This window comes from Galeopterus variegatus, unplaced genomic scaffold (genome assembly GCF_000696425.1).
Source record: "Galeopterus variegatus unplaced genomic scaffold, G_variegatus-3.0.2 Scaffold584, whole genome shotgun sequence".
NCBI lineage: Eukaryota > Metazoa > Chordata > Mammalia > Dermoptera > Cynocephalidae > Galeopterus > Galeopterus variegatus.
Genome location: NW_007726695.1, coordinates 12,411 through 36,581, shown reverse-complemented (window position 1 = coordinate 36,581; position 24,171 = coordinate 12,411). Strand labels below are relative to the sequence as shown.

General features: G+C 47.7%; 1 protein-coding gene across 1 annotated transcript in view; it reads left to right on the top strand.

Moving 5' to 3' along the window:
* Positions 1–24,171, top strand: part of LOC103588548 (protein GREB1-like) — a gene marked incomplete at its 3' end in the record, with an annotated part of 36,926 nt that overhangs the window by 1,552 nt on the left and 11,203 nt on the right. The window contains exons 2-8 of the mRNA XM_008570259.1: positions 5,623–5,742; positions 7,104–7,280; positions 15,818–16,000; positions 17,268–17,411; positions 19,287–19,415; positions 21,832–21,945; positions 22,645–22,788. Of these exons, the coding sequence (XP_008568481.1) occupies positions 5,623–5,742; positions 7,104–7,280; positions 15,818–16,000; positions 17,268–17,411; positions 19,287–19,415; positions 21,832–21,945; positions 22,645–22,788 (1,011 nt within the window). The remainder of the gene's footprint in view (positions 1–5,622; positions 5,743–7,103; positions 7,281–15,817; positions 16,001–17,267; positions 17,412–19,286; positions 19,416–21,831; positions 21,946–22,644; positions 22,789–24,171) is intronic.

The following is a 24,171-nucleotide window of genomic DNA, read 5'->3' as shown; positions in this document are numbered from 1 at the left end:
AGTCTATGTAGTTTCTCTGTGTGATAGCAGGCATAAGAGCCCTCTAGAAAAAAACCAAGAGCAAACCTTTTGGAATTTAATATGTGCTGAGAATAAATAATCTTTAGGCACAGAGATGACTTTAAGGTTTACTTAATTATCCAGACAGTATAACGGATGTATTTTTCAGAGCCGTGTATTTTCATGTTAAAAGTAACCCCACAGCAGTCCATAGTGTGAGACAGTGTTGGGAAAATACAGAAAAATGATCAGGGCCCCTCAGATGTTCAGAATCTTGCTGAGCATTTGATGTAAATATGCATGCGCGCCCAGGTGTTCCTTGGTTATTGTCTAATGTCATTGCGCATGTGCACCCAGGTGTCCTGGGTTATGACTTAATTATAAAGGACGAGTGGCTCTCATCCAGGGCACTCCCAGTCCCCAGGGATGCCCCCAGTGGGACCACGGGGAGACCGCTACTTCTGCTGGAGTACCATACTATTGCTGCAAGCTGCTGCTGCCGGTGCCCCCAGGATGCCCTGAGAGGCCACTGCCACTGCTGCTTCTACTGCTACTGCTGAGGACTAAGCTCATGTCATCTGCCAGTGGCTTCCGGGATCTTTCCCAATTACCTAGCATGGACCTGTGTGTGAGGGGTCCACACCTCCTGCGTCTGGTGACCCAGCCTGGCATGTGACGGGTCTGGTGACCCAGTATGTACAATGGGTTTGAAGGGTCTGAGCCCTAGCCCTGACAATACAAATGGAAACTTAATATAACTAAAATAATGAAATGCCTTGGCTTTAGTTATGAAATGCCCAGCCATACAATTAGCGTACCTATTGCCTCAACCCAACAACTGGCACAGTCGTGTAGCTTTACAGACAGCTACTGTTGTGGCAGTTCTTTTTGCAAGTTAATGTCTTTGATTTGATGTTACCTACAGACTTTACTTAGCTATTGAAGTGAAAAGGAGCTGTGTTTTAAAGCAAAAATTAACTAAAATTAAACAAGAAAGCATGCAGTTTGCCAGGTCTCATGCTCCATTGGTCTTGGTGCGTGTGAGTGTGACTGTGAGTTTGTGTTGAGTGTGTGTGTGTGGTGGATAGGTGCGAGGCTGGTGGGCTGGGGAGGGTTGCACATGAAGAAAAACAGGCTCAGAGTTCTTCAAGGAGCTCTGCATGAGCTAATGTGATGTCTTATAGTTCCTTATTCTAGCAGGGAAGCATTCCTGTGTCACTGTTTAAAATGTCTTTACTAAATTAACCTTACACATAGCACAGCTAAGGACCTAAAACAACTGGATCTGGGTCTGAGAGAAATTCCACTGTGGTCAAAACCATGAATTAGGAAAATTCTGGTATTCACATCAAAAGTGACAAAATTTTCTGGCATTGGAAATGTTACTGTGACATTGTTGGGAGCTGAGAAATAACTAGAGAATATTTTGTAGACTATGTTTTTAGCCAGCTGAAAGACTTTTCTGACTATTACGTGGTGGTCATCCTTAACTTTTTTTTTTTTTTTTTTTCCTTTCTGTCTTTTTCTCGTGACCGGCAACAGATCGCAACCCTCAGTGTCGCGCCCGTACCGGACCGGGACCGGCAATGGGATCGCAGGATCGCAACCCTCGGTGTTGCGCCTGCACCTCACTCAGCCAGTGAGCGGCTGGTCTGTATGTGGGATCCGAACCCTCGGCAGGAGCGCTGCCGTGCTCCCAAGCGGCACACTGTAGCAGTGCGCCACCGGGCCGGCCCCCATCCTTAACTTCTTATAGTATTGAATAGTTTTATTGTAATGATAAACTAATCATAGTAAAAATGATAATAACTTAGTAACTTAAATTTAGTAACAATGATGGTAACTTAGTACCTTTTTTTTTTTTTTAAAAAAAAAAGATGACCGGTAAGGGGATCTCAACCCTTGGCTTGGTGTTGTCAGCACCACGCTCAGCCAGTGAGCCAACCGGCCATCCCTATATAGGATCTGAACCCGTGGCCTTGGTGTTATCAGCACCGCACTCTACCGAGTGAGCCATAGGCCGGCCTGGTAACTTAGTACCTTTTGAATGGTACCTTAAATTCTGCAAAGTGCTTTTGTCTTCACAAGCAAGAGTAATTGAATCCGTGGTTTGGGAAGATGAAAGATTGGTTTGCTCAAAGTTTAGCAGAGTGGCATTCTTAGCTTTGGCAGCTCTGAGATGAAAGGGGACAGACAAGTGGTTAGGTAGGCTTGGGGCTGCTCACATGGGGAGAGAGAAAGGAGCAGAAAGCCCTTTGAGGATTCCTAATCAACTTTTCCTTCTGTTTAATGATCTTGAAGACCGTCTCTCCCTGCCTCTAATTGAGAGGCCTTGTCTCTAACATCCTGACTTCTCAGGATGCTATTATCTGCTGGGGGCGTCTGGTGCTTGCTGGGGGCGTCTGGTGCTTGCTGGGGACAGCCTGAGGCTTGTACTTCTCCTTCCTTTGGTGTTGAAGGTGGAAGGTTCCCTGCCGGGGCCTTCACATTGGTATGAAAACTGGAATAAACCCTCGCTATGGTTTTCCTGTGTGTCCAGCAAACAGAATAGAGAAATCCTGTGAGATTTTGTTTTTCTAGTTCAGGGTGGGGCTGAGGGATTGGTGGGAGGGGGAGAGTCTTTTCGGTTTGCTAAATGTCCCCATAAACCAAGCACTGGGCTGGAGCCCCTGCTTCCTGCATCATAAAACTTGGCACAGACAGGCTTGTACAGACCACCTCTTGTTTTGTCTGTCTGTCTGTCTCTCTCAGAGTCTCTTATCTTATTGCTGGCTTTCCTCAGACAATAACATTAAAGATGATTTTTATGACCAGGGTACTGGTATACTAAACACTTCTTGGATCTGTTAACATTTTATGTATTTGCGAGGGTGATTTAGCAGGGACTTTTGTTCTTTGAATTATGGCTCTTACCTACCACCTCCTCCTAGGGGAAAAACCTTTTATACATTATTAGTAGTATCATTTTTTTTAAAGAAAGACCAACAATACAAATACCACCCTTATTTTGGATAAGTATTTATTAATTCAACAGGACACAGGTAAATTCCTGTAATCCACCCCCTCAGAAAGTCGTACAGCTTCTTCTCATGGAAAGAAACAAAACTGAACATCAGCGTTAAAGCTCATGGCCTCGTACTCCATGGAGCGAAGCCATGCTAGAGTCTCTGGGTGCCTGTTTTTGCTATGACCACCCTAAGCTGTGGCCCAGGTGGTTTTGTCTAATGCTGTTTTAGAGCTCTCATCCTGCCGGGCGTCTGTGGTCAACACGTCTGGTTTGATCTGCTCCTGGTGAGGAGCCTCCCTACGCTTGTTGAAGGCTGACCATCCCATTAAAGTCCCTGGAATGTCTGAGGTGGACCTTTGACCTTTAATCTTGCTATCTTACTGACCGGATTTTCTTTGCCTTTCTGAGGCTTGAGACCCTCCTCTCTAATTTAATTCTTCCCGAGAGTCTGAATTCCTGTCCCTTTCAGCTTAGCAGCATGACATGCAGGAGTTCTCCTGTATGCCCTTGGCTGCGAGGCTCGGACTTTGGGGACTGCTTGTTTTGGTTCTCCCAGGATTTTCCCTCCCCTTTTCACTCTGATAGTTGGTGTCCACACCCTCCCCTCTGAGGCCCTGGGGAACTGGCTCAGGGACGAGTGTGGATGGGCTGTGCCCTCCATGCAGGGACCTGTGCCACACTGCTGGTGCCTGGGCTGCGGGCAGGACTCTATACCTTCTGCTAAAACCACAGCGTGCCTGCGTTTAATGGCAGGAAGAAATCATCGGAAGAAGGCTTGGAAGTTTGTCTCCCCCACACTCCTGTGATCTTCTGGGACAGTCTTTTTAGTTTTCCCATCACCTCTGTGTCCTCTAGACATAGAAGGATTGAGATAGAGATGCCAAAAATTCTTGCTTCATTTCCTGCTGTGACCTTCCCAAGGTCATGGCCCCCCACCTGCTTGAAATGTTCAGTTTCCTCTGCCTCTGGTCCCACAGGCACCTTTAAAGTGGTGGCCACTGTGAAGTTATGTTCCCAGTACCCTGTACTGGTTAAATCACATGTAGAACATCCTGTGCAACTCTGAGGACCATAGTTTCCCACACAGACCGTTACAACTCAAAGTGACCTTAGGGTTTATCTGAATTAACCACCTCATTTTGAAGAGGCAGAATCTGATGCACAGAGAGGTTAAGTGACTTTCTTGTGGCCACACAGGCAGTGGTGGATCCCTGTACTGAAACTGGAATCGCCTGATTCCCAGTTCAGTCACCTTCTAATGCATGGGATTTCATCATCAACCTAAAGCTACTGGATGGAAGGAGGGTGTTAGAGGCCAAGTAAGACAAGAGTAGGAGACATGATAACATAGACACTAGCAGAAAAGAGGAGACAGAGAAACAAAAAAGAAATAATGGAATCTTTGCCCTGCATATTTAAGGATGTTCATAACAACCCTGTACCAGGAGGGAATCTGTGTGCTATTATTGACTGAATGACATTTAAAGATAGACACATTGAGAAAGATTTTTACCCAAAGTGTCTAAGTTAAAAGAAGTTGGAGGGTCCAAACTTCAGTAACATTGTCATCCCCTCTCTCTCTTTGTCAGTGCTGGGTGAATGAGGTATGGCCGAGTGTGCTTAGGCAGCGGGGCAGCTTTCCTGAGCACTGCCTCTCTACGAGGCATTTTGCCAGATGCCTGGAATACAGAGACGAGTGAGGGCAGAGGCCTTGCCTCCGAGGAGCTGAGAGCCTGGGGGTGATGGCCAGAAGCTCACTTCACTGCAGCGATAGAGCTCATGCCCAGGGAGTGGTGGGATTTCCATGGCCAATGCCGGGCTCTCCTGGCCAGTTCCACATTTGCTATTCCTCCTGGAATAGTATTTCATTTAAAGTTTTCTAGAGCCATAGCATGCCTGGCCCTGTTCTAGAATATCCTGGGACGGCTATTTGTGTAAGCGTGACAAATTTGGTTGTGTTCGCATTTCTAGCAATGTATACACGTGTTCTTCCTTTGGGGATAAATGATAACATACAGTGAAACAGCTCTCTTGCAGTCTGTAAGGGGTCGTACTACTTACAGCTTGCGTTCCATGTGCCGATGCTGCTGCTTAGCAGTTAGTTGAACGGCTGTGTCCCAATCATTAGATTTCTTTGAGCCTCAATTTCCTCATTTGTAGGATTGTCTACATGGTAGCTCCCACACATGGTAGCTCCCACACATATATTTCTGGAATGCCTACTATGCACACACTTTGTGCTCAGTCCTTATCAACCATTTATATACACACTAAACCGCTAGCATGGGCGCAGCTGTAGTGGATGGAAAAGAAGTGAACCTGAATTTGAAGTCATGAGGCCAGGCTGGGGCCATGACCTCGGGCGCCTTGTCCAACCTGAGTGAACCTCAGCTTTTCTCTCTAGTAAAGAAGGATGATAATGCCCAACTTGCAGTGTGTTTGTGAGGACTAATTAATTATTAAAAAGCAAGGACTTGCAGGGTACTTACTAAACCATGAGTGGAGCTCCTTCTGGGTTAGTCCCATAGGTCCTGTGCCTTTGCCAAGCCTGAGATTCCTCCAGGGCCTGGACAGCTGCTCCGTCCCAGATCATCACTCTTCTCTCCCACATCTAGGTGGAAGCCGAGCAGACAATGAGGAAGAGGAGGAGGAGGGAGAAGGAAGGCTGGAAGCAAGTGGTGCCCCAAATCCCTACCAGCTGCCACCTCCGCCTGAAGGGTGCTGCACCACGGATGGTAAGACGCTGCCCGTCCTGTGCCCCTGTGGTGTGAGCTGTGCCCATGGGCCCTGGCCTGCCCCCACAAGCCAGCAGCTTTGGAAATGCCACGCCCCAGGACACTGAGTCAGGCGTGCAGCCACTTGGCCACTCTTTGGACAGCCTCAGCTTTACGAATGGCTTGGAATCCAGAAATCCATTTTTCTGTGTTGGTTGTTTGAAAACTAGACTATATTTTCCTTACTCATGCCTGCTTGTGCAGCATATTTAACTCAGAATTGATTAGTAGGAATAGTCTTGCACATCTATCAGCACTTTATTGTTAAATGAGCAGATATGCATTATCTCAGGAACTCTGTACAACCAGTAATGTTATTCCCATTTTGCTGTTGAGGAACTGAGAACCATAGATGCTGGGTGGGGTGGTAGCTTAGTCCAGTGACTGTTAGTAAGTTCATCTGTCCTGTTGTCATACCAATCAAGGGGTGATTAAATTAAACAGTAATTAATTATTGAGCTCTTACTCTGTAAATATGAGAGCTCCTGGTTTAATTGGGAGCACTGTAGGGAAGCAGACCCTTCTCACAGAGTGTAAGTGCTGGGGTGGGGCAAGCAGAGGAAAGGGTGCACTGGAGCAGAGGAGAGGCTTCTGACATAGGTAGGGAGTTTTGGGAAGGCTACCTGGAGGAGGTGGTACTTTATCTGGGTTTTGGAGGATTAGTAGGAGTTGAGAGACTGTGATGGCATTGGGGGAAGCCAGGCAATCCCAGATAGAAGAAACAGCATGTGCAAAGGCTTAGAGGGGCGAAAATGTAGCCTGTTTGGGGAACTGCTAGCAGTTTCTTTAGGTAGGGGCCTGAGAGGTGGCAGGGCTGGGCTTGGAGAAGTGATCAGACTGGTTGTGGGAGCTCCATGTGCCCAGCTGGGAGCCTGGACCCTGAATGTGATGGCCAGCAGGGGAGGGACTCAGCCCACACTGGGGCTGCTCTTGCAGGACACAGTGGCTCTTCATGGGGTAGGGGCCAAGTGCTAAAAAGGCCATTGAATTAAGTGAGCCTTATTGACACCCCTCATTCTTGACATTTGCTTATTTCTCATCCATGTAAAATGCAGCATGTAAAAAATGTCAGATTACTCTCAATTACTTATGGACTTATCTTGCATACATTTTAATTTCCTTAAGTTTTTTTTCTGTTGAATTAACAAGTGATCAATGTCATGAAGAACTATGATTATAATTTTATCTCAGCATTTATTTTGAAGCTAATCACACCCAGAGGTACAGGTTGTTCCTGACAAGACCCAGACCATTTCCACTCTTTGCCCTGTGACCCCTGGCTCTGGGAGGTCCCTGGTGTGAGCCCTGTCCTTCCCTCCTAGGGTTCTGCCAGGTCGGGAAGGACCTGCGCCTCGTCTCCATTTGCAATGAGCCCATTGAAGTTCCTGCGGGCTTTCTCCTGGTGGGGGCCAAGGCCCCCAGCCTGCCAGACCACCTCCTGGTGTGTGCTGTTGACAAGAGATTCCTGCCGGATGACAACGGCCACAATGCTCTTCTTGGTGAGTTCCTCTTTTGCCCTTCTCTGCGGCTCCATCTGCATGTGGTGGGGCAGGGACAGGGGAGGCCTTAGCTGGTGGTGGAAGTGGCAGAGAGGCCATCTTTGGGACCTCTTCAGTGAGACACATGACCCCGTTTATGTTCTTTGGTAGACAGTTTCTTTGTAGACTGGAATGCCAGTGAGATTTATTTTGAAACACGACCACCTCTGTATAGAAAGCCCTTCATTTAGTATTAATTTTTTCATATATTTATTTCTCAATCCTTTCTAAGTGCCCACCTGTGTCAGGACTGGGTTACAAACTCTGTCTTAGGCACTCTCAGAAACCAGCTGATGTGAGGCCAAGAGAACAGGGCTGAGTGTGTGTTCCGGAATGTTCATGTACTGAATGACCTCCAAGCCCTTGTGTCATCCTGCCCTTTGCTTTGGTTCACTGATCTGCTCTCAAAAGGCGGTCATTATTATCCCAGTTTTACAAGTGGGCTTGGACCTGTTCACAAACTTGCCCAGGGCACATGAGGAAAGAAGACAGAGCCAGGATCCAAACTCAAGTCTTCCTGGGTCCAAATTCTACCCTTTAAGTACTGTACCACATCATCTAATGTTGTGGTCAAAGTCCAGAAGGGAGAGCCGTGGCTTTCCCTTCCAGCCAGTGGAACCTTTGATCTTTTGAACAACCGCCGACCCTCTAGGGCCCCAACTTCAGTGGAGAGTTGAGGCCGAGCCTCGCCAAACCTGGCTCCCATTTGTTCAGATGACATTATTGAGCACTTACTATGTGCCGGGTCCCCAGTCATACACTCCCCTGTTGTGGAGCAAAATCCAGGGAGATCTGAGATTTGGACTGACAGCCCAGAGATCTGGGTTCCAGTCTTGCATCTGACCACTGGTCTCTGGTGGCCCTCTGGGCCTCGGTGTACTCATACATGAAGTGGGGGTGGGGGGGGGTGATTTCCACATATGCTGTCAGCCCTGCTGCAGTCTGTTCTGTTCAATGACTTTGGGTCTGGCCCTTTCACCTGGCCTGGTGTCTCCATTGGTGGAGCACTGGGCAGGTGGAAGGAACGGTAGTGATCTTTTTCAGATGTAGCCTTAGGAACAATCTTCGTTGTAGGATTGAGTTTGATTGTGAGAATTTATGGAAAGAGGAGAGAGTGGGGATTGCCCCAGCAAAGAAAATGAAATGGGTCCTAGCAGAAGGGCAGTAAGGGGACATGTCTGTGTGTAAATCCGAAACCAGGCAGGGGCATGCTCACTGGAAGGACAGCACAGCTCTGGGACAGTGACGAGGAAGAGAAGCAGTTTTAGCCAAACCTCTCTTTAGGCAGGTCCCTGGACTTAACTGTAACTAGTCCTTTAAAACAAGAATAATCCCAGAAAATTCTCTGTCCTGAAGAAGCTGATGGAATCATTCAATCTCAGATGGAATTTGCTTACCAAGGCTGCCCAGGATAAAAATGCGCTGGAGAAGACTGTGCCTGATGGCTGCGTTAGCGTTTGATCTGGCATTAGCTGGGGATTTGGCTGAATCGCATCACTTTGTGACTGTAAAGGAATTGAGAGGGTAGTGAGTCAAGGAGGTTCTGCCTTCTGACCTGCAGAGATGAGAATCTTTCAGTTCCGTTGCCACCAGCCCGTGACAGCGCCAGCTAATTGGGCGGTGGTCGAGTGCAGAGGAAGTAGGAGCTTTGTTAATTGCCCGCCAAAAAGCCACCTGAAATGGGTAACAAGGGCTGATTGGTAATAACCCTCGCTTTCTTCTTTTAAAATAACTTTATGCTCTCAGCTTGCACACTTAACACTGTTTGGGTTTCCTGCAATTAATCCTAATGGCTGCATAGGACAAGGGGGTCCCTGCGTCCCTGCAGTGGTCGGGTTCAGTGCTTTTTAGTGATCTATAAAATAGAGGCTGTGAAATACCTTGGGGGCAAGCAAAGGCTTTAGGAATTTTCTTTAGGGACTCTGAATCAACTGAGGAATTTTATCTGAGAAAGCTGAAAGATAAAAATCTTGGTGTTTCAGTTTTTGGCCAGTAATTCATTTAAATTGGCTGATGGCTAGGATGTAAGGGAAGAAAACATATCTTGCTAGAATGTTCACTGTTTAGATGGGAGTAAATGAGTCTTTTGTTCATTCAGCAGGCAAATAATTCAGCAAGCATTTACCAAATGTATAACCCCAAACTAAAGGCTGGTCATTTGGTGATACCCAGGGCCCCAGAGCCAAGTCGGACCCAGCCCTTCCCTGGGGAGCTCACCATCTGGTGAAACACAGGTAAACAGAGAATCCATCTGGAGGGCCACAAAATGACCATGTCAGTACATCTTACAAGAGATTTTTGTGCAACATGCTACAGCAGAAGTTTTAAAGTGTTGGGATACTGAAGGGCCTGTAGACTCAGTGATGGGAGAGTTGTCTCAGAGGATGTGGAATCTGAGTTGGGCCCTGAAAAATGTGTGGATTTTTGCCAGTTGGAGAATAACAGGCGACAACAGCAGCAGTAACTAACCACTGATGGCAGCTTATGTTTATTGACCACTTGCCATGTTCTAAGTTAGTTAAAACAGCCCAGTGCAGTGCGTACGTTATTACCTAGTGTTCACATATGAAGAAATGAAGGCACAGAGAGGTTAACTTGCACAAGGTCACCCATCCTGTAACTGGTGGCCCTGAATCTGGACCCAGATGAGGAAGGGCGTCACAGGCAGCAGGAACCACGTGTACAAAAGAGCTGGGCACGCAGGAGACATGGCGAGAACTGCCTGTGGCTGGAGCTGGACTCGAGGGCAGAGGCTGCAGCAAGGCTGGTGGTCCTGCTGGGAGAAGGACCTCTTGTGGTCCTGCCTCTGTGGTAACCAGGAAGCCATCTTCAAACTGCAGAATTAGCGAGAAGAGTGGGATAGTATCATGTTTCTATGCTTCATCTTGACATTTACCCACTCACCGCCAATCTTGTTTTATTTATAACTCCCACTTCTTCTCCCCCTCCGGGATTATTTTGTAGCAAATCCCAGGCATTGTGTTATTTCATCTGTAAATATTTCATTGTATATCTGTAAAAGATAAGGGCTTTTCGTTGGAAATCTGATACCATTATCATACCTAAAAAATTTAACAACAGTTCTTTAATATTATCAAATATCCAGTATGTTCAAATTTTACCTTACTGTTTTCCCCTCTGTTGGATTATCTGAACCAAGATCCAAACAATCTTCTCCCAAACCATTTGATTATATGTCTCTTAATTCTTAATCTATAGGTCCTTCCTCCCTAGTTTTCCCTTACAATTTATGTTTTTAAGAAACATTGGGAGTGTTAAGGTGATTACCATGTTCTAATTTGTTTCAGAAAGATATTTTGGAGATCACACACATAACTGATTTTTATAAAAAGGGAGAAACTGAGGTAGGGGAACTAATTATAAGCTTATTGCGGGTTTCCAGATAACTACACTGGCCTGACAGTTACGAGTTTCAAACCCTCCAACATTGTACTGTTTTCTGCCCCTGAGTTCATCCCATCTCTGTGCACTCCACCTCTGCCCCAGGTCCCAACCCATCTGAAATCCTGATACGGCTCCTACATTCTCTTGACCCAAGTATGTCATTTCTACACTTCAGTAAAGATTTGGCCAAAATATCAAGGCGAGTCCTGTAGAAAAATTTTTTTCTCACTTGTTGTTAGGCTGTATTTACTGCCACAAATAGGGGAGTGACAGAAATAGCAGAAATCCAAAAACTAAAAAAAGGAGAAATTGCCTAAACCCCACTATGCAAAAATGAACATCTGGTTTTATTTTGCCCATTATCTTTTCCATTCACCATCCAGGTGGGGATTGAAGGTAATTTTTATAAGCTGGTAATCACAGCATAGATATAATGCTGGGTTCTGTTTATTCGCTTAATATGCTGAAGTGAGTCAAAGATGATCCCATTTTTGTTCCAAGTCACCATTTGTTTCTAGGGACTGGGAGGTTGGCCCTTAGCTTGCCAGGTGTAGCCCATGCCCACTATGATGGATTGTTACTGGAAAGGGGCAGAGAGGCACTGTTGAGGAACCACCTTTTCATCAAGGCCCAGTTTAAGTCCTTCTTGCCGGGACGTCTTCCTGGAATCGCCTTCCTGAATTACTCCTGTTGCTTTCCCCGTTCTTCCCCCAGCGCATTGCGCCAGAAAAGCAAGCCCCGGCTTAGCAGGGAGGTGCCTCCTCTCTTGGAGCTACAGGTTTTCCATCTGTGAAGGGAGATAATGATATTTATTTGTTCTATCTGAGTGCTGAGTTGAGGCTATGCCAGCTGGGTACACACTCTAAAGTGCTGCCCACATTGGAAGAACTGCAGTTGGTACTCCTGGTACTTCTGGTTAGATAGATATTGCCTCGATAATGGAGTTGTTCAGTTTTCTCTGTCTCTTTCTCCTGTCAGGGGCCATGTATTTCTTTTCTTTTTTTTATCTCTGTCTTCCTTAGAGCACCTGGTTTAATTCCTAGCACCTGGTTCTTTAAATGAGCGCTTCATTGCTCAAAACGTATTTGTGCTTAATACTCGTCAGCTTTGCATTTTTTTCATGGATGATTGACAGGGCCAAGTGACCGCCTGCCCTGGACACTTTCTGAGGGTCCACACTCCTGGGAAAGCACAGGGGCGAGTCGGCGGGCCTGGAGGGCTGGTTGGTGGCCACTCATGTCTCATGCAGTGGCTGTGGCTCAAGAAGGAAAGGGAAGGTGCCTGTGGGCTTCCAGAACCATTCCTGAGGGTTGGGGGGAGGGCAAATATAAACCTGGGCTGCCTCCAGCCTGCTGTAAGGCATGTGCTCAGAGACCATCCACCGAGTCCAAAGGAAGCCACCTGTGGAAGATTCCAAGAGAATCGTGTGACTTTGGTTCTGGGAGGAAGCACAGGCCCATTTTGTCCAAACCTCCCCTTTTGTGGTTGAGAAATGGAAACCCAGAGAATGGAGCCAGTTGCCCCACGTGTCAGGGTGCTGTGAGCTGCTGTGTCGTTGCTTTTCTGTGGGCAGACTTGAGTCCCTGACCGCACGCTCCTCCCTAACAGCCTTGTTGGAGAGAGGAAGGGGAAGGACGCCTCACCCAGCACCTGTGGTGCGATATAGCGGGCACTTGACCCCCCTCAGTGCTCCTACAGAAGGGACTTTGTGGGGTGATTGCTTATCAGAGTGGTTCAAATCCCACTTCCGACACTTCCCACCCTGTACCCAAGGATGAGTTATTTCCTCTCTCTATGCCTCGATCTGCTCATCTGTCAACTAGGGATACTGCCACGGATTGTTTTGTAGGGCTCTGTGAGGTTTAAATGGGAACGTTTATAATGCAAAGTACTTGATGCAGTGCCTGGCATGTGCTAGGCGTGCAGTGAATGCTGGCTGTTGTCATCTTTCTTACAGATGAGGAAAGCACAGCTCAGGGCTGTTACCAACCTGCCCAAAGTCACATAACTCGTGAGTCAGGATTTGCACCCAGGCCCCTCTGACTTCCGAGTTTGTGCATGCTGCATTGCAGAGGAGGGAGGGAGTGGACAGAAGGGGAGCCTGGCTGGTGGCTGGCACCTGCGGGTGTCCATTCGGATGTGCTTGTTAAGCAGATGCTTCCTGTGGCCGCTCAACTACACCTGCAGCAGAATCACATGGTGTGGCTATGGGTGGTCATGAGATTCATCTTTATAGACTATTTCCCATGGTGCAGTACAGTGAAGGAATAATTTCTCTCAATTCTGGGTATCTGTGTCTGGCAGGAATTTGAGGTTTCAGGCTGGATCCCAGGCTTTCTAGGCCCATGTAAAGAGATTTTTATGGGCTTTCAAGTCCTAAGGTAGATTTCTGAAGAGAGTGGCTCATTACTTTACTCTTTTTTGTGAAAACTTATTGTCTTTCAAACAATTTCTTGAAGAGTTAGAATTACCTCAAATGGTTAGCTGGGGTGCTTTAAACCATATCCCCTGTCTTCTGGGGCTGGTTGAGAAGCCACCTGGTTTTCTCAATTGGCCCCTGAGTCCCATCTCTCCAGAATCACCTCTCAGAAGAGTAGCTGTGTCTCCTGACCAGAAAGTATTTGTCAAAGCAGCAGTGCAGTTTGCTCGTTGGCTCCCTGAATGTTTACTGTGCCAGCAAGACTGAGGGTGTCTGCTTTCATTTCTGAACCACAAAGAGGAGCTCCTTATTGTCTGTGGCTCCTGTTCCTGCTAAACGTAGCTTCCAAAACAGAGTGATGGTCTCCAGCCCACATTTCTCTGGGGACAAATGTCTGTAATCCGTTTAGCTGTTTCTGGAAAGGGATGGTGGCACTGGTCTTAGCAAATTGCTCTTAGCATCCTTGGTCTTGCAGTTCTGTTCACCATCTTTCCTACACTTAGGCTTAGAATCCCTTCCAGGGAGCTCTGAAGGTTTCTCAGGGCCTGATTCGTAGATGGCAGTTGAGCTGTGTTTACCTCAGGGCTATAGGGTGGAGATGAATGAATAAGTAAAATCATTAGGTTATTACTTCGGACTGTATGCAGAAACCCTGAAATGTTCCCACCTGTAGTTATCCTGTTTCTTCTCTTCTTCCTCCCTCCTGATATTTACCAACTGCCCTCCATGTGCTGGGTGTCATTCTGGACCCTATGTACACAAACGTCACTCGAATGTGCGGTTGCACCATGAGCTTAGCCCTTTGGAAGGATAGGGCTAATTATGGGGAAAAAGACATGAATTTCAATAACTAACACTGAACACGAAGTTCAAGGGCCATCTGAGTAATATAAGGAGTGTAAGAGCCTAGAGAAGTGTGAGCTGGCTCTTTGGATCAGGGAAGGCTCTGGAAGAGTGAGCATTGGAGCAGGCATCGAGTGACAGCTGGACGTGGACACGTGCAGGTGGGGTGTACAGAGGAAAAGGTGAGCCTGGGAATGTCTGGGTGTGAGAGGCAGGGGAGTCCAGCTGGTAATTGGGCCAGTCAGAGTGAGGGACAGGAAGAGCAGCTGGAGATGAGGGCTGGAGGGTCGGGGTGGCCTCGGGTGCTGTGCTGGCAGGTCTGGACTTCATCCTCATGCTGCAATCGAATGCCACACGTTCTGTATCTGTGACTCTGCGCAGTTAGGCTCTCTGGTTTCACAAAAGGAAGGTTTGCTCTTGGATTGACTGGCTGTTGTGTCAATGAAGCCAAGGGGCCTGTGTGGAGTACAATGAATGTCCCTGACTCTCTGTGCATGGTAGTGCCCGCCTGTCCCATAAGAAACAGGTAAATATAGAGGACAGCATTTGGCATTTCTTTGGTACCATGTGTATTTGTGCTGATAAAGAGGGAACAGGATTGTGAAAGATTAAATTATCCTGTAACTGTCCTATAGCAAGGACAAGAGATTTGTGTTTATTTCTAAGGCTTTTTGAGGAATATTAGCTTTCCTAAGAATAAAATAGAGCAGAGACTCCAATAGGCTTCAATAATGTAGTGTCTTATTCTTCTGGGGAGATATTTTTAACCTCCACTAACTGGAGTTATTTTGAACAACAGTTAGAGACCTCAGGGATACCGTGTCCAAGAGCAGAGCTCATGCACAGAGCCCAAAGTGACCTTTGTAGACTTGTCAGCCAGAGAATATGATAAAATAAATTAGTCTCAGTTCAGGGTCTCTCCTGCCAAAGGACCTTGGACCTGTAGAAACCAGACATACCAGTGGGTGAAGGAGGGTCTTGTTGAGATAGTTTAAATGAGAACAGTGGCCAGATAGAGAAGGTAACCATGTTTCTTTTGTATTAACCACCGCTTCTAATGAGTATAGTTCAAATAGGCTTTACAAGGTATAAAGGTCTTTTCAAGCACATTCTCTGGATTTTAATAGTTCATGTGAAGGGGTTTTGTCATTGCCACTGCATGGGTAGCCTTCCCAGAGCCTCACAGCTGTTGGAAGCCTCCATCAGCTCCCAGAAAGGCCCAGTCCAGCCTTGGGCAGGAGGACGCAGACCCTGAGACAGCCACATCCCAGCAGAGTTATCTCCAGCCCACTGGCTGATGAACCACAGAATTCACTTGCCCGTGTCCCGGCATGCATTGTGGAGTACTCTTGTTGTCTTTTCAGCAACTCATGGAATCAGCTTGACTCCAGGATGGAATTTTGGATTCCAGTGTAGCCAGCCTCACTGGTCTTGTTGCTCTGAGATTCCATAACTGGCCAATGCCAAAAGAAATGGGAGCCTATCAAATAATTATGGGTACTTGATCAGTGTGGACAGTTGAATAGGATAGCTCTTGTCCTGCAAGTTTGCTTTATATATAGATGGTTAAGTATGCCCCTGAGCAGGTTAAATCTTCCAAGCTTGGGGCGTGGGCCCATCTCTATGACTAAGTCTTCTTGGTCCTTCTCCTGTTTGAGTTGAGGCTATCTTGACCCCTGGAATAGTCTAAGATGATGGGGACCATTGCCTTGCAGAATTCTCTGGTTGGTGGTACTGGACATGAATGTTCAGAGTTTCAGAGAACTATTTATTACTTGAAATGGATTTTGGAGGTGAGTTGGAAATGTTTATTGTTTGTTTTCTTCTCTAGGTTTCTCTGGGAATTGTGTTGGCTGTGGAAAGAAAGGCTTCTGTTACTTCACAGAATTCTCCAATCATATAAATCTGAAACTGACCACCCAGCCCAAGAAGCAGAAACACTTGAAGTATTACCTGGTCCGTAATGCACAAGGAACTCTAACCAAAGGACCTTTGATTTGTTGGAAAGGCTCAGGTGAGGAGTTTGGCTTTGGAGGGGTTGTGCGGATGCTGGGATTGTCCCCTCAATGGGCCACTGTGACTGACCACTCTGTAGCACATGGATTGCAGGCAAGGGCCAGGCCTGTGAAACTGAGCACACTTCTTTGCATTGCAGGTGCCTAAGTAGTTTATAGCGACCAATTCTACGGAACATTTAAAAGTTGACAGAGGGCCACATTGTGCTCTGTCTCCTTGTGGCAAGTATTTGCGGCACAAAATCAGTAGGGTGATTTTTGTCCCCCAGGGAACATTTGGCAATTTCTGGGGACATTTTTGATCATCATGACTGGAGGGTGCTACTGGCCTGTAGGGGCAGGGGCCAGGGCTGCTGCTAAACATCCTACAGTGCACAGGACAGCCACCAGCACAAAGAATCCTGGATTGTGCAAAATGTTAGTGGTGCCAAGGCTGAGAAACCTTGATTTAGAGACTGTTAACTGTGACCAGAAAGACCAGCTTCCACCACTGTCCTTGAAGAGGTGGCTGGGCTCCACTCCGGCCCTTGCTTGTCTCCCCTGTCTCTATCATGGCCATAATCAGCTATGGATGTAGATTTTCTGCCTGGGTTGGGGGTAGCAAGTCCTGGAAGGGACTCTTCAGTGAGGTGGCCAGGAGGGCTATCCCTTTGTCCCTCCCTTGTCTGGTCTTCTGGAATCTCACAGGCAGGCTCTGTGGGTAGAAGAAAGAGGCTTCAGGAGTGGGTGTCTCTGGGCATTCCTCCCTCCCTCTCCCATCCTACTCCTCCTTCCCTCTTCTTCTCTTCCTTTAGTCAGTGTTTCCTGAGCTCGAACTATGTGCCAGGCCCTACTCACTTGCTATGACCAAGTACCTCATCAGTTTGATATGAGGACTTACAAGAATGCAGTAGATGTAAGAACCAAGTAGGACTTACAGAATGCAGGAAAGTATCAGTTGTTCCTTCCAGAAATGAGCTGAGCTTTCCTTGCGTTCTAAGAGCAGTGATTGGTGACTTGTTTGTATAAAGTGACTTTCTCTTTCTACCCACTGCTCACTGTTGCTCCACCCCCAACAATCAGAGCTGCCCCTTGGCATGGATCTGGGGCAGAGGGTAGTAGCTCTCCCGCCCCGGCCACACACAAGCAAAGACTCGTGTGGTGGTGGTACCTTTTATGGTTGTCTGCACATCTCATGCTCCTGTAGGACAAGTTCTAGTCCAGGAAATGGTTTTGTAACAGTGGAGAGGAGCGACTTGGTTGTCACGTGTGCATCTTGCCCCTTAGAGTTCAGAGGCCGGCAATCGTCCCCCGGTGCTTCTTCCAGTCCCTTCTTTCTGCCCCTGGAGAGCTTGGGACCCCCGGCGGCCACCCCCAGCGAGCCTGTGCCTGCAACGAACCCCGGCCTTCTGATGGGAGCCCAGCAGGCAGGTGAGGTGACAGAGAAGCACCAGGGGTGCTGCACCCCAGAGCTGGCGTGTCTCCAGCATGTCTGGTTGATGATACAGTCTTCGAAATAAAGGGCATGCTGTGTTGTCTTTTTCTGCTACTGCTTCACATTTCATCTTGAATTTGGTTTAGTTTTCAACAAAGAATGCTGTGCTTTCCATTTGGAAAGCTTTTCTGCATCCCTGTTTGATACATAACATGGTCCCCTTGACTGTGGGCTCCCGCTGCAACCCCCCGTTAGTAGTATAGGACTTACTGTACAACAGATACTAAGTCAGTGTTTGAAGGGGATCGTGGAAGGGACAGAGAGAATGAGCTTGCTGCCCTTCACCGTGTGCTCAGTGGGCCCAACTCCACGTATACACCATGCGGGCTGCCTTAGGTTTCTCCAGTATCTCCACGGGGAAGTGGAGGCCCATAGAGGCTGAGTGCTTGCTGAGGACTTCATGGGCTAGAGGAGACAGAGACACGACTCTACACCCGCTGCTTCTGATTCCCATGCCTGGTATTTGGCCATGCTGAACAGGCCTGCTAAGCATGATAGTTGTTATCGCAGTAGATATCAGCCCTCTCAAGGACTCTGGAAGGTCGGTGGTGGTTTTCATTCCTCCCACCCAGAGGGTTTGTGGAGGCGCATTGGCCCTGAGGGAAGCTGGTGCCCTTGCACGTGCTGGCGCATCCTTCCCCAGGGCTGGGGATGCGCTCTCCTCCAGGGGCACCAAGCCCCCTTCCACATGGCGTCTGCTCTGGTCTTCACTGCCTCATCGTGCCCAGGCCTTGCTGTTTTTGCTGCTGGTGCACCTGGGTGTAAGTTCCTGCACTGTCACCTTCTAGCTTAGTGATTCAGGGCAACTCACTTAAACTATTTGAACCTCTGTTTCCTCATCTGTGAAGTTGGGGAAAATCTTTTCCGTCTAATTTGCAGGGCGATCATAGGAAAGAGATAAGATGATGGTAATAGCAAATACTTGGTGCTTGCCAGACCAGGCCCCGTTCTATGCACTTGACATCTGCCAACCCATATTGTTTTCACAAGGCCTCTGTGCGTTGCTACTATTATTACTCCCATTTTATGGATGAGAACATTGAGGCAGGGGAGAGTAAGTGAGTGTCCAAGGCTACACAGCTAGGCAGTGATGGAATAGGGTTCAAACCTGACAGCTTTCCCAGCTGTGTTTTCATACAAACCTGAACTCTGGAGGGTGAAAGAGTAGAAGGCAGCAGTTTCAGGAGTGGTCCCGGAATTCAGGGAGCCCCCTGGTCCCTCTTTTACCCAGGCTGTGCCCATTGAGGTGTGAGCAGGAGTGTGCGTATGTGCATGTGTTACAGTGTGTGCATGCTTATGTGTATGTTTGTACACACATGTTTGCACATGCGCGTGTGTATGTGCGAGTCAGGAATGTGTGCATGCATGTGTGTTTGTGCACGTGTGTATATGTATGAGCATACATTTGTGCACGTACATATGTACATGCGAGCAGTATATGTGTGCATGTATACACGCATGTCAGCATGTGTGTGTTTGTGCCCATGTGCATGTGTATGCTTGTGCATATGTATGTACAAGCATGAGTACGTATGTGTGTATATGTATGCACGTGTGTGTACGTGTGCACATGTGCATGTATATACTTGTGCGTGTGTATTACAAGCAGGAGTATGCATGTGTGCGCATGTGTCTGTATGTGTTCTCTCAGCAGGGCAGAATCACTATGTCAGAATTCTGACCTCCTGATAGGACTTGCCAGTGAAAAGCTAGTTCGTAAAAATGGAAGAAAGTACTTTCCCACTTGCTTGGCTCTCAGAGCATTCCTGCAAACTGACCCTCTGCTGTCCCTTCTTTGTCTTTGCTTTCAGGACCAGCCTCTGATCACCCCTCACTAACCACAGCAGTGGGGCCAGCTGTCTTCAATGGCAAAGATTCCCCGAAGCACCAACAGCTGGTGAAGAACAACCTGTTGGCCCTGCCACGGCCCTCAGCCTTAGGTAGTGTTGCCCGTCCTAGTATTCTCCTGTTCTCTGGGCCAAGGCCAGAGGGAGCATGGGAGCTGCTGGGCTGGGGCTGCTGAGCCTCCTGGAATCTGGTGTTGCTTTGATGAGAGTCAGGCCAGGTCAGCAGGTGGCTCTGGAGTCTGTTGGTCTGTCCCAGGCCTTGGTGCTGTGGGGAAAGCCATGGCTTCCATCCCTGAGAGAGGAGTCACACGCTCACACACAGGAGATGTTGGGTCTGCTAAGCAGCAGTGACATGAGTGTTGTGTCTCCTGGGCCACACATCAGGAGGGCTATAGAGTTTTGGAGAAATAAGGGCAATATGGTGTGTTGGGGAAGAACATGGGCTTCAGAGTCAGATAAATATAAATTCCAAACCAAACTCTGTCTCTTGTTGGTCAAGGGCCTTGGACAAGTCTCCTTGAATGTTTCCTCATCTGGAAATCAGAGTCCCACTCCGAGGGTGGTTAAGAGGATCTATGAGGGCTGTGTGCAAAGTCAGGGCACATCTGACAGCTCTCTAATTGGTGCTGGCTGTCGTCATTCTCATCTGCATCCTCACTGGGGCTGGTCTGTTCAGGGAAGGCTTCCAGGAGGAGGCAGTAGCTGAGCTGTAGCTTGAAGTTGGGGGAGCATTCAGTAGAGATGATATGGGAGGGCGTGGGCCAATGGGGATGAGGAGGGGAGTGTGTGGATGAGAGAGAGGCGAGTGAAGGGGTGAGGAAGACGGGGTGGAGCAGCCTGGGGCTACTCTCCACACCCCGCTGGTCTGGAGCCATTTCATAAGCCAGCCCTATGCACATAGCCAAACTGGATTTTAGGATCCAAGACATCACACTTAGAAGTCATCTGGCCGAGCACTGTTTTCCAGAGCAGGAGACTGAGGTCCAGAGAGGCAGGGCCAGGCCTAGAATCCAGTCTCCCTGCTTCTACTACTCTGTGCTGGTGGAGAATTTCCATGGTGAAAATCTTGTGCATTGTCTCATTCTTCATTGAAGGAGCAAATGTATTTTCTGGATGGAATCCAAGGCTTCCAGTCCTAACCAGTGAGAAAATATCAGTAGATCTCTCTTCTGTAGCACTGAGACCTAATTCTATTCTCTGCCCGCCTTGTTGGCCGCAGTCTTTGTGGGGCTCTTCCCTTGCCCTGGAGGACAGGTGTGTGGGGAGTCGACCTGGTATTCAAGGGGATGATGACAGTAGCTGCCCCAGAGGTTGCCGGAAGGACCGGGAGCCCACTGGTTTGAAAGCTTTATGTAAACAAAGTACTTTATGTTTTTAACTTTTTATTCACATTATGCATTTGCAGTCAGTCTAAAGAAGAGGTAAAAATATTTTTGGATTACTTTCAAGAGACTCTAAAGCGATAATTCTCAAACGGCAGCATCTTAGGGCACTAGTGAAGGATGGTGGTTTCTTCCTGCCATTTCCAGGGATCTGATTCTGTAGGGCAAGGCGGGGCCCAGGAAAGGACTGTCTCCATAAGCCCTGCGGGTTCTGGGCAGCCCCATCTCTGCCATGAGTCTCAATCTGGTTGTGTGTGAGAATCACCAGGGGCTCCAAGATATGGGTTGTCCAGGCCACACCCAATGCTGGGCTTCTGGTTGACCTGGGATGGGTTTGCCTCCAGACAGGGAGTTTTATGTTTCCCAGGTGAGTTTAGTGTATAGCCAAGGTTGAGACTTGGAGCTGTAAATGTAGGGGAAATTTTGGGTCAGATTGGTCAAGAAACTATGGTAACCAGTTCTTGATGTTTTGAATCACTGAAGAACATAGTTTGAGTCATGAGTATGCTGTTACCTAGAGTGGGCAGGGATGACTCATTAACAGCGGAGGGTACCAACTTCTGTCCTTGATTTTTTTGTCTGAAATTAGCTTTCTGGGGCGGAGTGGGGCGCATGGTGAATCAGTACTGCCCCCAAGTGGTGAAACTGGTGGTGGGTTGAATGCAGCAGCCACTTCTCTGCAGAAACACTTTTCTCCCTTCCAGCTCCTGGAAAATAAATGGGAATGTGTAGATAACAAGGGTGGTGACGTGAGTAGTGCTGGCTCCTGTTTATTGGGCCCAAGCTCTCTGCTCAGTGTTGCTCGAAGTGCTTCCCGTATATTCTCTTCAGTCCTGATCGAACTGCCTTTCAGAGTAGATTTCATTATCCCATTTTAAAGATGAAAGAGCTGAGGCTCAGAAAGAGAGACAGCTTAGACAGAGAAACAGCTTTGGAATGAAACAGTTACAAAAATTGGTAGGATGTTTCCTCAAGTCTAGATACTTCACTAGATACTTAAAACCCACTGTAAAGCTGTGTTTTTTTTTTTTTTTTGCATATCAAGTAAGTATTCTCCAAATCAGGGGAAAGCTTTGTTCAAGCTCTTTTCTAGTGACAGCCTAATCCTTACTTTGATTGTTGTCTAGGTGTCTTGCCAAATTCCGGGCCCCCCAAAAAACGCCACAAAGGGTGGTCTCCAGAATCTCCATCAGCTACAGATGGTGGCTGTCCCCAGGGTGGTGGGAACAGAGCTAAGCATGGTAAGTGACCACAGCCTTCCCCCAAATCCTAGACTTGGGTACTAGTGGTGGTGGTGCTGCTAGTGGGGGTGTGCACATGTGCACATGCACTTGCACATGTATATGTGTGTAGGTAGGGAAATTCTAGGGAGGCAGGCTTCGGTATAACAAAGGGATCTTAGCTACAGATGGTGGCTGTCCCCAGGGTGGTGGGAACAGAGCTAAGCATGGTAAGTGACCACGGCCTTCCCCCAAATCCTAGACTTGGGTACTAGTGGTGGTGGTGCTGCTAGTGGGGGCGTGCACATGTGCACATGCACTTGCACATGTATATGTGTGTAGGTAGGGAAATTCTAGGGAGGCAGGCTTCGGTATAACAAAGGGATCTCTGTCTCATATGTTACAGTTGCTTTCCAAGGCCTAGGATCTCTGCATAATAGTGAGTTCCATGATCCTAGAGAAATTTGAAAAGGGGCTTATTTGTTACCTGACGGGGATGTGAGAGAGGAGGAGACTGAGTCATTTGGTGGGAAAGGTGGGACTGAATGAACTTAAAGGTGTCTTTGACCTAAGCAATTTGTGATTCTAAGACATTGGTGATCCTGTAAGTGGGGATGTGGTTCAGATTGGTAGCAGATCTGTTGGCCAGCTGACATCAGATCTGCTGGAGATGGATACCTTGTCTGATGTATCTTCCTAACATCCTTGGCGTGTTCCTAGAGAGTGCAGGTATGTCCTGCGTGCCCCAGGTTGGCTTGGTGGGACCAGCTTCAGTCACCTTTCCCATTGTGGCCACCGGAGAACCAGTGTCCGTTCCTGACAACTTGCTGAAAATATGCAAGGCCAAGCCAGTGATATTTAAAGGCAAGTACAGCAGTGCTCCAAGTCGTGGAGGTAGGAGAGCCTAAAAGAAGAAACAAGGAACAGGCAGCACTGAGACCTCATCCCAGTCTGACTCCAAGGGTATCCTCCTGAGACAAACCTAAAACTCCTTCTAGGGCAATGAAAGAACAAAGCAGAACCAGTTGCTAGTTTTGCTCCTGATTGGTTGCCAAGAATTATCGAGCTTGCCTACTGTTCCAAAGTGAGCCCGAGTGAAATGATTCTATCCCATGATGTCCATTTGCTTGTTAGTTTCTTTTTCATTCATTCACTCACTCAGCTCCACTGAGCTCCTGCTGGTGTATCAGGCTTAGTGCCATGCACCAGGGATTAGAAGATGGATAAATCCATCCCTTGCTTCAGGGAACCTCGGGCTGTGAGTTGTCTTCTTGTCACTTTTGTGACACTTTTTCTTTAGTACTTTTTGACTATGAAATCTGACTTTGGTTGGGCAAAGATAGCCATGGTCACTACTGTAGAAGCATTGAACAAAACTAGATTTGATCTGTTTTGTGCAGTGGGCTAATGCATGCTATGTGGAGGTAGAGTTTTGGCCGGAGACCATGTAAGGATTTGGCTGGTCTTGACTAGTGATGGTACTCATTGGTACAGTGTGCTGGCATGTGCTACCACACACATACATTCAGGTCCTCCTTGCATAAGTGAATACTTGCATTTGGTACCATGCTTGTAGGATGGAGCAGGGAGGGTGTAGGGAAGTGGGAGGGGCATCTTACTGTTAATTAAGAAATAAGGGCACTTGCTTTTTCCTTAAAAACAAACAAACAAACAAAAAACAAAATCAAAACCAAAAATGGACAAGGTATTCAGGAAGTAGGGTGCAAATTTGGGTTTCGAATGGGGCATGTGGCAGGGCCAGTGATTGCGGTGGTTCCACTGGACCCGACTGGCTAACCACAATGAAGGTCATGTTCAGTAATGTTTGTGTATTTTCTGCATGACCATCATGCGTCTGAGGTAGTCCCTGGGAACACAGTGCTAAGAAGACAGAGCTAGGACAGGATGCGGGCTTGGAGGTAGAGACAGGGCTTCACCTGCACCTGCCATGAGCCAGTAGCCCTAGGAGGGAGCTGGGCAGCTCTGTGCATCTAACGCTTGATGACCTGAGAATAGAGAGTGTTCTCTCCATTCCTCAAGCACACTGTTTCCTGTCTCTCTGTAAAGTGCTTGCCTCCCTGACTCCTGCCCCACTGCCATTTGCCTACACCCACCTCCAGCTTGAGCCCAACCCAGTGCCTCTGCCATGAAGTCTGCTTAGTTTCCCTTTCATCTGGCTTCCATTGCAGCTTCTCTGTGCCTCTCTTATGACAAGTATCACACCCTTCCTTTTGTAGGAACTCTTTA